General features: G+C 47.7%; 1 protein-coding gene across 1 annotated transcript in view; it reads left to right on the top strand.

Annotated features, from left to right (window-relative positions):
• ODF2L (outer dense fiber of sperm tails 2 like) overlaps positions 1 to 15,286 on the top strand; it is a 69,824-nt gene that overhangs the window by 46,084 nt on the left and 8,454 nt on the right. The window contains exons 13-14 of the mRNA XM_075002765.1: positions 12,987 to 13,091; positions 14,447 to 14,605. Of these exons, the coding sequence (XP_074858866.1) occupies positions 12,987 to 13,091; positions 14,447 to 14,605 (264 nt within the window). The remainder of the gene's footprint in view (positions 1 to 12,986; positions 13,092 to 14,446; positions 14,606 to 15,286) is intronic.

Below are 15,286 nucleotides of genomic sequence, written 5' to 3'. Positions count from 1 at the left end.
CCTCCGGGGGGTGGGGTACTCGGTCACCTTCCTCCAGGAGACCCACACTACTCCAGCCGCCAAAGCCAGCTGGTGGCTGGAGTGGGGAGACATGGTCTACTTTAGTCATCTCTCAGCCCTTTGGGCTGGGGTAGTGACCCTGCTCTCCCTAGACCTACAGGCTGAGGTGCTGAGGAGCGTTCAGATAGTGCTGGGCCGCCTGCTGAATCTCCAGGTGCGGGTGGAGGGGCTCTCCCTCCCGCTCCATCTTGTTAATGTCTACGCCCTGACATCCGGCCCAGAGAGAACATCCTTCTTCCAGCAGGTGGTGGCCTTCCCCGACTCCATCGATCCTTGCGAATGCCTGGTCCTCGGTGGGGATTTCAACTGCACCCTTGAGGAGCAGGACCGCACGGGGACCGAGCAGTGCCAGGCTGCTGCGGACGTCCTCAGGGAGCTTATCAACCATCACTCCCTAGTGGACATCTGGCACACCCACCACCCAGATGAGGACACTGTCTTTACCTGCATCTGGGTGGTGGGTCAAAAATCTGTACACTCCCGGTTGGACCGCATCTACATTTCCCATCACCATCTCTCGTGGGCCCACTCCTCCAGCGTGCGGCCAGCCCCCTTCTCAGACCACCATTTGGTGGCCGTGAAGGCATCCCTTTCACTAGAGAAGCGGGGGGTGGCCTACTGGCATTTTAGTAACAGCCTGCTGGAGGACGTGGGCTTCATGGCGTTCTTCCGTGAGTTCTGGCTGGCATGGCGTGGGCAACGACACACCTTTCCCTCGGCATAATGGTGGTGGGATCTGGGAAAGGTGCTCATGCGGCTCTTCTGCTGTGACTATACCCGGGGGGCAAGCCGGCGTTGGGATGCGTTGACAGGGCAGCTGGAGCGGGAGGTTCTTGAGCTGGAGAGGCATCTGGCTGTCATCCCCAGGGATCCATCCCTCTGCATCACATACTGGGAGAAGTGGGACGAGCTCCTGACCCTCGATGACCTTCGGGCGTGGGGGGCCTTTGTGAGGTCGCGTATCCAGCTCCTTCAGGAGATGAATCGTGGCTCCTGCTTCTTCCTCATCCTGGAGAAAAAGAGGGGTGCCAAGAAACACATCCTCTGCCTGCTTGCGTAGGATGGCACCCCTCTTATGGATCGGGTGGAGATGCACGAGAGGGCCCATGCCTTCTACGCCACCCTTTTCTCCCTGGATGCAGCTGACGCCGATGCCTGCAGAGTGCTCTGGAACCAACTCCCTTCAGTCAGCGTGGGCGACCGGGACCAGCTGGAGCTCTCTCTCATTCTAGCTGAGTTCTCGGAAGCCCTCCATCTCATGCCCACCAACAAATCCCCGGGCATTAACGGGCTGACGGTGTATTTTTACTGTGTGTTTTGGGACATCCTTGGCCCAGACCTGGTCAGCGTCTGGGCTGAGTCCTTACAAAACGGGGTCCTTCCTTTATCCTGCAGGTGAGCCATGCTTGCCTTGCTGCCTAAAAAGGGGAACCTCCGCGACTTCAGGAACTGGCGTCCCATCTCTCTCCTCAGCATGGACTACAAGATTATCACCAAAGCCATCTCCCTTCGCTTGGCGTCCGTGCTGAAGGACATGGTCCACCCCGACCAGACCTACACTGTCCTGGGCCGCGCCATCTTTGACAACTTCTATTTGGTCTGGGATCTCTTGGAGCTTGGATGTGGGGATGATCTGTCGTTCACCCTCCTGTCCTTGGACTAGGAGAAGGCGTTCGACAGGGTGGACCTTGGGTACCTCCTGGGCACTCTGCAGGCCTTCAGCTTTGGGCCCTGCTTCGTCGGGTTTTTCTGGGTGCTGTATGCTGACTCAGAGTGTTTGGTCAAGTTCAACTGGACCCTGCCCGCTCCGGTCAGCTTCGGACGAGGAGTATGTCAAGGCTGCCCTCTGTCAGGCCAGCTCTACACTCTGGCCATTGAGCCCTTCCGTCATCTCCTTTGCAGAAGGTTGACGGGGTTGGTGCTTCATGAGCCAGAGCTCCGGCTGGTCCTGTCGGCCTATGCTGACGCCATACTCCTCATGGTCCAGGACCCAGGTGACCTGGTGCAGATGGAGGCTTGCCAAGCTGTCTACTCGGCAGCCGCCTCTGCCCTGGCCTGGTGGTCAGGGCTGGATGTCAGACGGGCCGCCTCCCACCCGCGCTTCAAGCCATTCGGTGGAGCAGAGGTCCGCTGTCCTATCTTGGTGTCTTTCTATCTGCCACGCATCCCTCCCTGCCAGAAAACTGGCGGGGTTTTGAGGGGAGGGTGGCTGAGTGGTTGCAGAAGTGGATGGGACTGCTCCGGTGCCTCTCTCTGCGTGGGAGGGCACTGGTGCTAAACCAATCAGTCCTGTCCATGCTCTGGTACCATCTCAACACCCTTGTCCCACCCCCAGCATTCCTGGGCCACCTCCAGAAGCTAGTTCTGGAGTTCTTCTGGCCAGGACTGCACTGGGTACCTGCAGGGGTTCTCCATCTCCCCCCAGAGGAGGGAGGGCAGGGCCTGACCTGCCTACATACTCAGGTCCATTTCTTCTGCCTCCGGGCCCTGCAGGGACTCCTTAACACCAATAGTGTAGATGGTCCAGTGTGGAGCTCATTGGCGCGCGCTTTTCTCCGTCACTTCTGAGGGCTCTGATACAACCAGAAGCTCCTTTATTTGCCCTTGAGAGACCATCCGCGAGGCCTCTCTGAGCTGCTGGCCTTGTACCAGGACCTCCTCCGCACCTGGCAGCTGCTCTCAGTCTCCAGGTCTTTAGGGGCTGCCGCAGGGGAAGACCTCCTTGCGGAGCCCCTGCTACACAATCCCTATCTGCGTGTGCAGGTGGCAGAGTCCCCCATGGTGTGCCGGAGGTTGGTCCTGCATGGAATCACCAGGGTCTGAGTCCTCCTGCACTACGACCGGGGAGACTGGATGGAGGCCCCGGCACTCGTCCGGCGCATGGGGCTCTCCACCCTATGCTCTCCCCAGTGCATACTTGAGGAGGTGAATGCTGCCTTCCCAACTACTGCTCTTGTATACCTCAGTTGGGTCCTGTGAGAGGGTACACCCCGCTCCCCTCTCACTCCTGGCCCTCTGGATCTCTCCGTGGACCCCCGGCTTCATGAGCCCGCCCGTCCCCCTCCCCCTCACCATCCTAGCCAGCTGCATGCCTTGTAGCTGGTCCCCTTCCAAACCGTGCCCAGACGTCATCTGTACACACTCATGCTTCACTCTCTCTATTTCCCCACCCTCGCGTCCTGGCTAGATCACAAATGGCAGGACCTCCTACAGCCATCGGAGGGTGGGGAGCCCTGTTGGGCCAGCCTTTATTCCACCTTGGTCCCGTGCCCACTGGGGACATCTGTTGGAGGATCCTCCATGGGGCGGTGAGCACAGGCTTGTACCTGGCACAATTCACCTCCTTCCCAGACACTTGCCCCTTCTGTGGCATGAGGGAGACCCTGGCGCATATCTGCGTCAAGTGCGCCAGGTTGCAGCCCCTCTTTGGGCTCCTCCAGAGCCTCCTATTGAGGTTCTGGCTGCACTTCTCCCCACACTTCCTCATACTGTCACACCCTATCCGCGGCCCCAGTAAGTCGCAGGACCTCCTCATCAGCCTCCTCCTGGCTGTGGCTAAAGTAGCCATTTACAAGACCAGGGAGAGGAGGCTGGATGAGGGGGAGACGTGCAACTGTGAGGCCTATGTCCGTTCCACCCTCCGCTCACGAATCTGGGCAGAGTTCCTCTGGGCGGCATCCACTGGCTCCCTCGATGCCTTCAGGGACCGGTGGCCACTGTCCGGGGTTCTCTGCTTGGTGTCCCCCTCTGGTTCCCTCATTTTAAACCTTTGACCTTCACTCCAGTCCCTGTTTTTCTTTTTAGTTGCCCCCCATATTTATTTGAGGCCAAGTCGTTTTAATGGGTCCCCCCTCACTTCGAGAGGGGCCTTTTAGTTGGCTTTCAATAGGAGTTGGAAACTGTTGGCTTCTAAATAAGCTTGATATCTAGATGCCTCTTCTGATTGGGTGAGCATCAGTAAGGGGAGGAACTTTGAGGCAGTTCAGGGCTTTATAAAGCAGTGTCCAAATGAACAGGTGAGCTTGCGAACAAGGAGTTAGAGAGGCAGTTCTCCAAGTAAAGGAGAAGCAAATACAGGACTCCTAAGTAAGAGGCTGTCTGAGTGTTGTGTTGGGGGCTTCCTGTCTGTGGCTGTGGTGTGTTTCTGCTGTGTGGTGTGTGTTTTTTTAACTCCTGCCCTCCAACTCTCCCACGGAAGGTGGACTGGGACTGGAAGTTGGAAACTGTTGGCTTCTAAATAAGCTTGATATCTAGAAGCCTCAGCTGATTGGCTGAGCCTCAGTAAGGGGAGGGACTTTGAGGCAGTTCAGGGGCTTATAAAGCAGTGTCCAGGCAGGTGAGCTTGTGAACAAGGAGTTAGAGAAGCAGTTCTCCAGGTAAAGGAGAAGCAAATACAGGACTCTTAAGTAAGAGGCTGTCTGCGTTTGTGTCTTGTTTTGGGGGCTTTCTGTCTGTGGCTGTGGTGTTCTTCAGCGCTGTGTTGTGTGGTTTGTTTGTTTTGATTTTTTTTGCCTCCTGCCCCCCACCCCCGCATGGAGGGTGTGCTGGGTGTGGCAGTTGGAAACTGTTGACTTCTAAATAAGTTTGATACCTAGAAGTCTCTGCTGATTGGCCGAGCCTCAGTAAGGGGAGGGACTTTGAGGCAGCTCGGTGCTTAGTAAAGCACCATCCAGGCAGGTGAGCTTGCAAACAGGGAGTTAGAGAGGCAGTTCTCCAGGTAAAGGAGAAGCAAATATAGGACTCTTAAGTAAGAGGCTGCCTGGGTGTGTGTTGTGTTTGGGGCTTTCTGGCTGTGGCTGTGGTGTTTTTCTGCTCTGTGGTATGTTTTTGTTTTTTTTTTCCTCCTGACCCACACCCCCACACCTGAGGATGGACTGGGATTGACAGTTGGAAACTGTTGGCTTCTAATAAGCTTGATATCTAGAAGCCTATGCTGATTGGCTAAGCCTCAGTTAGGGGAGGGACTTTGAGGAAATTCAGGGCATGTAAAGCAGCATCCAGGCGGGTTACCTTGCAAACAGGGAGTTAGAGAGGGAGTTCTCTAGGTAAAGGAGAAGCAAATACAGGACTCTTAAGTAAGAGGCTGTCTGCGTTTGTGTCTTGTTTCGGGGGCTTTCTGTCTGTGGCTGTGGTGTTTTTCTGTTCTGTGGTGTGTGGTTTGTGTTTTTTTCCCTCCTGCCCCCCTCCCACCTCCCCATGGAGGGTGGACTGGGATTGGCAGTTGGAAACTGTTGGCTTCTAAATAAGCTTGATATCTAGAAGCCTCTTCTGATTGGGTGAGCGTCAGTAAGGGGAGGGACTTTGAGGCAGTTCAGGGCTTTATAAAGCAGTGTCCAAATGAACAGGTGAGCTTGCGAACAGTGGTCTGCAAACAAGGAGTTTAAAGAGGGAGTTTGGAAGGGGCCAGGGACCCTTGCCTTCCTTTTTAATCCCTGTTCTAGGGTGGCAGCCCTGGATAGTGACAGGTCTGCTTTTACCTGCTCGGGATGCACTGTGTTTGTCTTCCTCCCCGAGGAAAGAAGGGATTTCATCTGCACTAGGTGCAAGTTTGTCTCCATTTTAGAAGAAAAAATTAGAGGACTGGAGGCTCAAGTGTCAACCCTACGCTCAATCAGGGAGGATGAAGATTTCATTGACAAAAGGGAGCATTTAATCTTGCAAGTACGGCAGGCGGAAGAATCGGGGAGGGCGGTAAGAGATGAAGAAGAGAACTGGCAGCATGTAACTTCTCGAAGAAAAAGAAGGCTGTTACATGAGTGCCCCATCGATATAGAGATAAGTAATCACTTTCAGGCTCTCTCCGCTGGTTCTTTGGTGGTGAGTGCTTTGTAAGGAGCCTCACAGGGAAAAAATCAGAAGGAAACTGCTTCTACTGCAGGACATGGGATGTGTAGTCCTAGGGGTGGAGGTTCAATGACCACCACCCCCATAAGAAAAAGACGGCGATGGTGGTGGTAGGGGACTCCCTCCTAAGAGGGACTGAACCATCCATCTGCCCACCGGACCTGGAATCTCGTGTGGTGTGCTGTTTACCGGCAGCTCAAATTCAGCATGCGACTGAGAGCCTTACAAAACTTTAAGCCTTCGGAATACTACCCCTTCCTACTTCTGCATGCGGGAACTAATGATACGGCCAAGAATGACCTTGAGCGGGTTACTGCGGATTACGTAGCGCTGGGAAGAAGGGTCAAAGAATTTGGAGCACTAGTGGTGTTCTCATCCATCTTTCCTGTCGAAGGGAAAGGGCTAGGTAGGGACCGTTGAATTGAGCAAGTAAATGCATGGTTATGCAGGTTGTGTCAGAGAGAGGGCTTTGGATTCTTCGATCATGGGACGCTGTTCCGGGCAAAAGAATTATTGAGAAGAGATGGGGTCCACCTAACGAAGAGAGGAAGGAGCATTTTCACAAGTAGGCTTGCAAACTTAGTGAGGAGAGCTTTAAACTAGGTCCTCTGGGGGACAGTAACCAAAACCCTGTGGGGGGAAAGGAACTTGGAGGCTGGGAAAAAATGCAGAGGAATGTACAACAAAAGTGGACCCCTGGTTCGAGTAGTGAGGGCGGGGAGATCGAGTGGTTATCTAAGGTGTTTGTACACCCATGCCGGAAGCCTGGGTAGCAAGGAGGAGGAATTAGAAGCCCTGGCCCAGTCCAAGAACTGTGACTTGATTGAGATAACAGAGACTTGGTGGGATGACTTGCATGACTAGAGCACTGTAATGAAAGGGTATAAACTGTTCAGGAAGAACAGGCAAGAGAGAAAAGGAGGAGGAGTTGCACTGTATATAAGGGGGCACTGCGATTGCTTGCTTTAATTACCCTGACATCTGTTGGGAGACCAGTACGGCAGTACACAATCAGTCCAGGAAGTTTCTGGAGAATGTTGGGGATCACTTCTTGGTACAAGTGCTGAAGGACCCAGCCAGAGGTTGTGCATGACTGAACCTGCTGCTTTCAAACAGGGAGGAACTAATAGGGAAGCTAGAGGTGGGTGACAACCTGGGAAGCAATGATCATGAGATGGTAGACTTCAGGATCCTGACCAAAGGAAGGAAAGAGAGCAGTAAACTACACATCTTGGACTTCAGAAAAGCAGACTTTGACTCCCTCAGGAACCTGATGGGCAGAATTCCCTGGGATGCTACCATGAAGGGAAAAAGGAGTCGAGGAAGACTGGCACTATTTTAAGGAAGCCCTATTGAAGGCGCAGAAAGAAAAAGTCCCGATGCACAGCAAGAGAGGTAAATATGGTAGGAGACCAGACTGGCTTACTGGGGAAATCCTTGGAAAACTTAGGCACGAAAAGTGGAAACTTGGACAGATGTCTAGGGAGGGATATAAAGCTATAGCTCGAGAATGTAGGGCAATTATCAGGAAGGCAAAAGCGCAACTGGAGTTGTGACTCGCGAGGAATGTGAAGGATAACAAGAAAAGTTTCTACAGGCATGTTAGCAAGAATAAGGTGATCAGAGAGGGCGTGGGGCCCCTACTGGATGAGGGAGGTAACCCAGTGACAGATGATGTAGGGAAAGCTGAAGTACTTAATACTTTCTTTGCCTCTGTCTTCATGGACAAGGACAGCTCCCGGACTCATGCGATAAGTGATGCATTGTGGGATGAAGGTGGACAGCCTTTGGTGGGGAAAGAACGGGTTAGGAGCTATCTAAAAAAGCTAAATGTACATAAATTCATGGGCCCGGACCTAACTCATCTGAGGGTTCTGAGGGAGTTGGCGTATGTCGTTGACGAGCCCTTGGCCGTTATCTTTGAAAAGTCATGGAGATCAGGATATCAGAGGGGTAGCCGTGTTAGTCTGGATCTGTAGAGCAACGAAGGGTCCTGTGGCACCTTATAGACTAACAGAAAAGTTTAGAGCATGAGCTTTTGTGAGTTAACTCACTTCTTCAGATGCTGGAGATCAGGAGAGATCCCACATGATTGGAAAAAGGCAAATGTAGTGCCCGTCTTTAAAAAGGGGAAGAAGGATGATCCAGGGAACTGTAGGCCAGTCAGTCTTACATCAGGCCCTGGAAAAATCATAGAGGGGCTCCTCAAGGAAGTCATTTTGGGGCACTTGGAGGAGGGGAAAGTGATGAGGAATAGTCAGTATGGATTCATGAGGGGCAAGTCATGCCTGACCAATCTGATTAGTTTCTACAATGAGATAACTGGCTCTGTGGATAGGGGAAAATCAATGGATGTGATTTATCTTGACTTTAGCAAAGCTTTTGATACGGTCTCCCACAATATTCTTTTTAGCAAGTTAAAGGAATGTGGATTGGATAAATGGATGGTAAGATGGATAGGAAGCTGGCTAGAAGGTCGGGCCCAGCGGGTAGTGATCAATGTCTCGATGTTGGGATGGCAGTCTGTTTCTAGTGGAGTGCCCCAAGGTTTGGTTCTGGTTCCTGTTCTGTTCAACATATTTATCAATGACCTGGATGAGGGGTTGGATTGCACCCTCAGCAAGTTTGCGGATGACACTAAGCTAGGGGGAGAGGTAGATACGCTGGAGGGTAGGGATAGGGTCCAGAGGGACTTAGACAAATTGGAAGACTGGGCTGCAAGAAATCTGAGGTTCAATAAGGACAAGTGCAGAGTCCTGCACGTGGGCCAGAAAAATCCCAAGCATTGTTACAGGCTGGGGTCTGACTGGCTCAGTAGTTCTGCAGAAGAGGACCTGGGAGTTGTAGTGGACGAGAAGCTGGATGTGAGTCAGTGTGCCATTGTAGCCAAGAAGGCTAATGGCATATTAGGTTGCATCAAGAGTAGCATTGCCAGTAGATCCAGAGATGTGATTGTTCCTCTTTATTCGGCTTTGGTGAGGCTGCATCTGGAGTACTGTGTCCAGTTCTGGGTCCCCAGTTATAGGAAGGATGTGGATACATGGGAGAGAGTCCAGTGGAGAGCGACCAAAATAATTAGGGGGCTGGAGCATATGACTTATGAAGAAAGGTTGAGGGAATTGGGACTGTTTAGTCTGCAGAAGAGAAGACTGAGGGGGGACTTGATAACAGCCTTCAACTTACTGAAGGGAGGCTGCAAAGTGGCTGGAGAGAGGCTGTTCACAGTGGTCACAGATGGCAGAACACAGAATAATGGTCTCAAGTTGTGGTTGGGAAGGTTCAGGTTGAACATGAGGAAAAACTTTTTCACTAGCAGGGTGGTGAAGCATTGGAATGGTCTACCCAGGGAAGCAGTGGAGTCGCTGTCCCTGGAGGTGTTTAAGTCTCGCCTCAACAAAGCCCTGGCTGGGCTGATCTGATGTGTTTGGTCCTGCTTAGGGCAGGGGGCCGGGCTTGATGGCTTTTTTAGGTCTCTTTCAGCTCTATTGTTCTATGATTCTATGTAGCTGACCCCCAGTCTAGAAGAACTGCATCAAACCACTGAGGATGCATCACTTAGCTTAACAGCTAAGAACGCTCTAAGTAACTTAATTGACACCCACTGTTGTGAGAGGAAGGGGATTGATCAATCAGTTGCTCCCACAAGAGGGACAGCTCATTGTCCCTGATTGATAATGAGCAATTATATTACCAATTAATTTGGCATTTGATATTCAGAGTTCTCCTTTCAAAATATTTGCTGTGAAGAGGAGTCTGCCTGTCACAATTCAACAAATTAAAAAAAAAAATGCAAGTATCACTTCCTCATGCTTCTCTTGATTATATTTTTTTTTCCAGATTAAGAATTTTCTCCCTGTCAGTGCAGCTTATCCACTTGTTTCCTGCTGCAGTGAAGCCAAAATTTTGTTCTTTATCACAGGAGTTTTTGCAGTTGAAATGATTGATACAGTTTTGACTTCACTGCAAGGACAAGATATAGGAAAGATGGGAATACAAAGAGGGAATTCCTTGTTGAAGTGCAAATATTTTTGATGAGTAACAGAAGTTTGGGGCATGGAAAACCTGTGAAACACATGTAAAGAGTATGGGTTTACTTTTAAGTATTCTGAAATATAAACAGTTGTCGTTTGCTGAAATAATATTTCTGTCTGTTAAATCTATTATAAACATTTGAAACAATATAGCCACTTTTTCACAGACAGAATTTTTCAGAGTGATAAGATCTCATCATACCAAATCTAAATTGTCATAAATTTAATGTTGAATATTTTTATACCCACAGGAAATATAAATTCAGTTACTTCTGTCTAAATAAGAGGGCATGCAATTTGATAATTTTGAAGGTGATAATTTATTGACTTCAGCAGGAACTTCTGGGTTATTCTGCATCTTAGAATACCATGCCTCATATTTATATGCCAAAATATGTATGTAGGACCCTATATTTATAAACACAATTTTGAAAATATTTACCATGGCTCTTTAGAGTCAGTGCAGGTGCCACTGAAGTGAATAAGAGTCTCTCCAATGACTTCAATTGGAGTTGCATCAAGCCCTGAATGAATAACAGGCAACATTCATTACCCCAAAGATGAATTTGATCCTATGTATCAGTCATGAGAATCTTAGAAATTTGGAGACATGAGAGTATGATCTCTTGAAAGGGGTAAATATTTTCATATGCATATCTTTGTAAGTTTTTGCAAACGGCCTTTGGCCCTAACAAAGCCTTTGAAATGGAAGATATAGGTGCTCTTAAATCATATTACACTCATCCCTCGTTAAACGAGTGCTTTGTGAGTACTCACTTAAATGAGGGACACATTTCTCCCCTAGTTCACTCAATGAGTGAACTCCCACAACTAATACAAGCCTTACCCCCTCCCCAGGGCTCCAACCCGCCACAGCCTGATCCCCCCCAGCACTGCAGACACCAAACCACAACAACTTAAATCCCCCCTGCCACCTCCTTCGCATTGAACTGCCGAAAAACTTAACCCCCCCCCGGCCCCCGCTGCCTTCCAGACCGCCAAAAAACTTAAACCCCCCGGCTGTCTTCCAGACTGCCAAAAAACTTAAACCCCCCGGCTGTCTTCCAGACTGCCAAAAAATTTAATCCCCCCCGCTGCCTTCCAGACCGCCAAAAAACTTAAACTGCCCCACTGCCTTCCAGACCGCCAAAAAACTTAACCCCCTGCTGCCTCCCAGACCACTGAAAAACTGACTTAAACCCTCTGCCACCTCCCGTGCACTCAGACCACTGAAAAAATTAAAACCCCCTGCTGCCTCTCACGCACCCGAACTGCTGCAACATAAACCCCCCACTGCCCCCCTGGAACCTGAACCACCGAAACTTACACCCCTGCCAGCCCCCATGCACCTAAACCGCTGCAGCCTAACCCCACCGGCCCCACAACCTTAACACCCCCCTGCTGCAGACCCAACCAGCCTGAACCCTGCCCCTCCATGGACCCAACCCACCACCATGTCTCCCATTCATGTACCCAAACTGCCCCAGCCTTTAACCTCCCACCCCCGCCCCACGTTCACTTACCTTTCAAAAGCAGCACCATCTGCTGCTGCTCCAGGCATTTGGAACTAATCAGACTTTTACAAGTATTTTAGTAGGAATTTAGTGTCCCTCTTACAAGTTTTCGCCTATGAGCAAAAAGTTAGGAACCAATTGTGCTCGTATAGCGAGGGATGAGTGTATTTACCCCCACTATCCTTTTATTTACTGTATGAAATAAAATAACTTGAAATTGCAGTGAGCCTCAGATGCCTGAAGTAGTTCAAGTGAATTATTTCAAAGCTTGTGGGTACTTTTTTATAAGCAGGGGTTTTTTGACTAAAGTCTCTGTGGCTATGTCTACACCACAAGATAAATTCACATGTATTAAAAATCGATTTTATAATGCCATTTTTTCTAAATTCAATTTTGAGTATACCCACTTCCCACAGGCTTCCAACAAATCCAACATTGCTTCCATACTGAAATCACCAGACGTTGACTGTTGCAACTGTGCAGTTCCCTCAGCCCCACATTCTGAGCCGGGAGCCAGTGGCAGCTGTGCTATCAGTTTCCCGGCTCCCCCAAGTTTCGGGACCTGGGAAACTGACACCGCAGCAGCCCTGGTCAATTTTCCAGCTCCCCCAAGCTTCAGGATCTGGGATACTGAAAGTGCAGCAGGGAGCTGGGAGCCAGGTGCAATGCAAAGCTTTGTGGGATACATATGGGACACTTGTGCAGGCTAATAAATTTGAATGAAATTCATGGTGCTTCCACACTAGCCTTTATTTGACATTTTAAACTTGAGATTGACGCTATAACCATCCGTTAATATTCACATTTTGTTATCGATATCAGGGCAGACTAAATCAAGCTAATGCCATTTACAGTGAAGACAGTGACGTTTTAATGTTGAGCTAACTTCTTTAAATTCAGTTTTACCTCATAGTGTAGACAGCTTGTGTGTCTTAACATGAATATGTTAGTGCTAGTTGGGCTTTGGTACATGATGAGTTTTAATTAAAGGATAGAAACATTTGCCTCTTAAAAAAAATAACTCCAGTGCTTCAATTCATACGGAGGAGCCTTATCTGAAAATAATTTGGTCTTGTTTGAGTCCCAGAAGACTACATATACCATTTACACATTTGCCTGCCTTCATCAGGTTGACCTGGTGTCCCAGGGCAAGGAAAGAAAGTTGCGGTTGGGGCGTGATGCAGAAGAGCTCAGGTGAATAGTCTAATGATAGTCCAATGGTGCAGTCACTGTTTCTGCCTCTGCAAAGATGTAAGTTGTCGGGCAACATAAACTGGCCTTCTATACCTGTATGAGTACAGTATATGGCTTGGAATGGGAAGCGTGATTTTCTGTGTTTCCACAGCCTACTCAGTTGCGAAGGCAGTGATGAGGATAGGGAAAATGAGTAAGTGCACTTTTAGTAACAAGGTACTATTTAGTGGGGGCAGAAATAGCATTTAAAAATTAAAGTTTGTTACTTGATATTAATGGTTCTGGCTTTAAAGAATGATGGCATTGCACTTGCCAATACATGTTGAAATATATTGTATCCTAGGTACAAAAATTACAAACAGAAGCAGAAGAACTGAAAGCCAGATATGAAAAAGTGTTAAATGAAAACAAATTAATAACAGAATCCAAAGATTCAGAGATAAAGGAGGTAAGTAGTCCACTTTAATAAGCAATATAATCTGGTTCCTTGCTATTTTGTAGAACAGTGAACCTCAGAGTGGCTTGGAAACCATTTGTTGGTGGATGTAAATTGCTGGTTTTCTTGTTTTCCAAGTCTTAAAAAGATGCTGAAAATACATTAAATGTATCACTGAAATTTACTTGCTGTAATCACCACAAAGTAAGAAGTGCAGAACAAGAAAGGAAGTCAATCCCAGGACAGTGACAGGTGGGGGAGTGCCCATAAGATGATCTCAGTTAAGGTGTGGTCCATACTACAATAATTTGGGAGCCTGTCATAGAATGTTCAGATTGACTGACTGATTTGAGTGTTTACTTTTTAAATACCCATCAGTGGCTTAGTGTACCCTCGCCCACAAGAAGATTTGTGGAAGTTGGATACAGAAGGAGGAAATTACTGTGAGGTTTACTTTTCTAAGCATCCTACAAATTCATTCTTGGGGGTGTAGCAGAATTCCCAATTACAGATCTCTGGTATTTACTGAAGGCCCTCTCCACAGAGGCATTGATTCTTCACTCTGCTTCCTGGCTCCCTGTGACTGTCCCTTGGTTCACTGTTAGCCATGCTAAGTAGCAGAAAGTAGAACTCTCCAGCACTTCAGCTTCTGAAATCTTTACCTGATTAACTGTGACCATATATATTTGTAGATTTCCTTTATGATTAATATTGTTGCCCCATTTTTTACTGAGTCAGACAGATATTGATTTGCCTCTGGGGAACCAAGATTAGCCCTGAGCCCCATAATGAGAAGTCCTAGATTTTCATTCTGGTTCTGGCATTCACCTGCTATGTGACCACATACTGTTCCAAGCTTCATCTCCAAAATGGGAACATGATATATACTCATTTCTTAACTAAACAATGTTAATCAAGTGTTCTGTGGAGCTGTTGGGGCTGAGGATGGCACTTGTCCCTGCCTTCTCAAAATTATACTACAATCCTCATGTTCAGAATGTCCCATATAAAAAGCTTTTTGAGCTTTCACATGCCTCACTGTGAAAAATGTTTTGTTACACAGTGTCCCAATGCATCTGCATTTTAGAATTGCAAACATAAGAAATGGTTGAAAATGTTTGCTTTACTACTCAAGAACATTTCATTACATTTCCAGTTTCACTGAGCCATAACTAAAATATAGAAATACAGGGATTAGTTTGTCCCATAATCTTCTTTCCATTCATTATAGTTATAAGAGGAATGACATTATGCAAAAGTGTGGAGAATGTTAGATTTATTATTTACATAATTATGTGGAAAGTTTTGGAAGGTGTTAATTAACTTATGGTTTGCATCTACTTGTTTTCCTTAATGGTACTGTGCAGGTGAGGATTCAGATGCAGGCTCACTTGAAGGAGTTAGAACATGTTCGTGACTTACTGAAAGTAGCTGAAGAGAGATGGCAGGAGTATCAGGAAATCTTGTTGTCCTGCAAGAGAAGCTATGCAGATAAAGCCAAAACCATTAGGGAGCTACAGGTTCAGGTGCTTGGAGCATAACTGTTTAACAGTAAAGTAAACTCTGGGAAGAAACTCTTGGGAATGGCTTTGCAATCTGAGGGAACATATGTCAATTTATGTTCTCCCACATACTTGCTTAATAAAACAAAAATTCATTGTGCCATCCTTGTGCTATGTTCTGCTTGCATTTTTCTGTATCAGATGAAATTGTAGCTTCAGTACCTAACTGAAAAGTCTTACAATTGTTTGTGTTTAGATTTCATAGATGTCTAATAATAAAAAAAACTCTTACCTTTTTGAATAATTAGGTCTGTTAAATATGAATCTACAACTGAATCCCAGAAAGTATTTCTTGTTAGTGTACTGTACATGTCTAGAAGACACAGTTAAATGTAATGGTGTAATGTTAACCTCGTCATTTCATTTAATGAAAATACTGCTTTTTTGAAAAAAATTATATTGTAATGCCTAGTTTAAAGCTGAGCAATATTTGTTCAAAGAAGTGACTATAAATCATTTCAGTGCAGTAAATTCTTTCTGTTTTATAAGTTGCATTGTATTTTGCACATGAATGTACATAAAAGCACAGTTCAGACTTCTAAAAAATTATTAAGTACATTTCAGAGTTTTTTAATCACTGTTTGTAGTACCTCTTAAAGGCCAGAACATGCTTTTCGTCCTATTTTTAATCTAGTTTTCATTTTT

This window comes from Carettochelys insculpta, chromosome 9 (assembly GCF_033958435.1).
Source record: "Carettochelys insculpta isolate YL-2023 chromosome 9, ASM3395843v1, whole genome shotgun sequence".
Classification (NCBI taxonomy): domain Eukaryota; kingdom Metazoa; phylum Chordata; order Testudines; family Carettochelyidae; genus Carettochelys; species Carettochelys insculpta.
The sequence above is the reverse complement of the archived record's forward strand: the minus strand, read 5'-3'. Positions and strand labels throughout refer to the sequence as shown.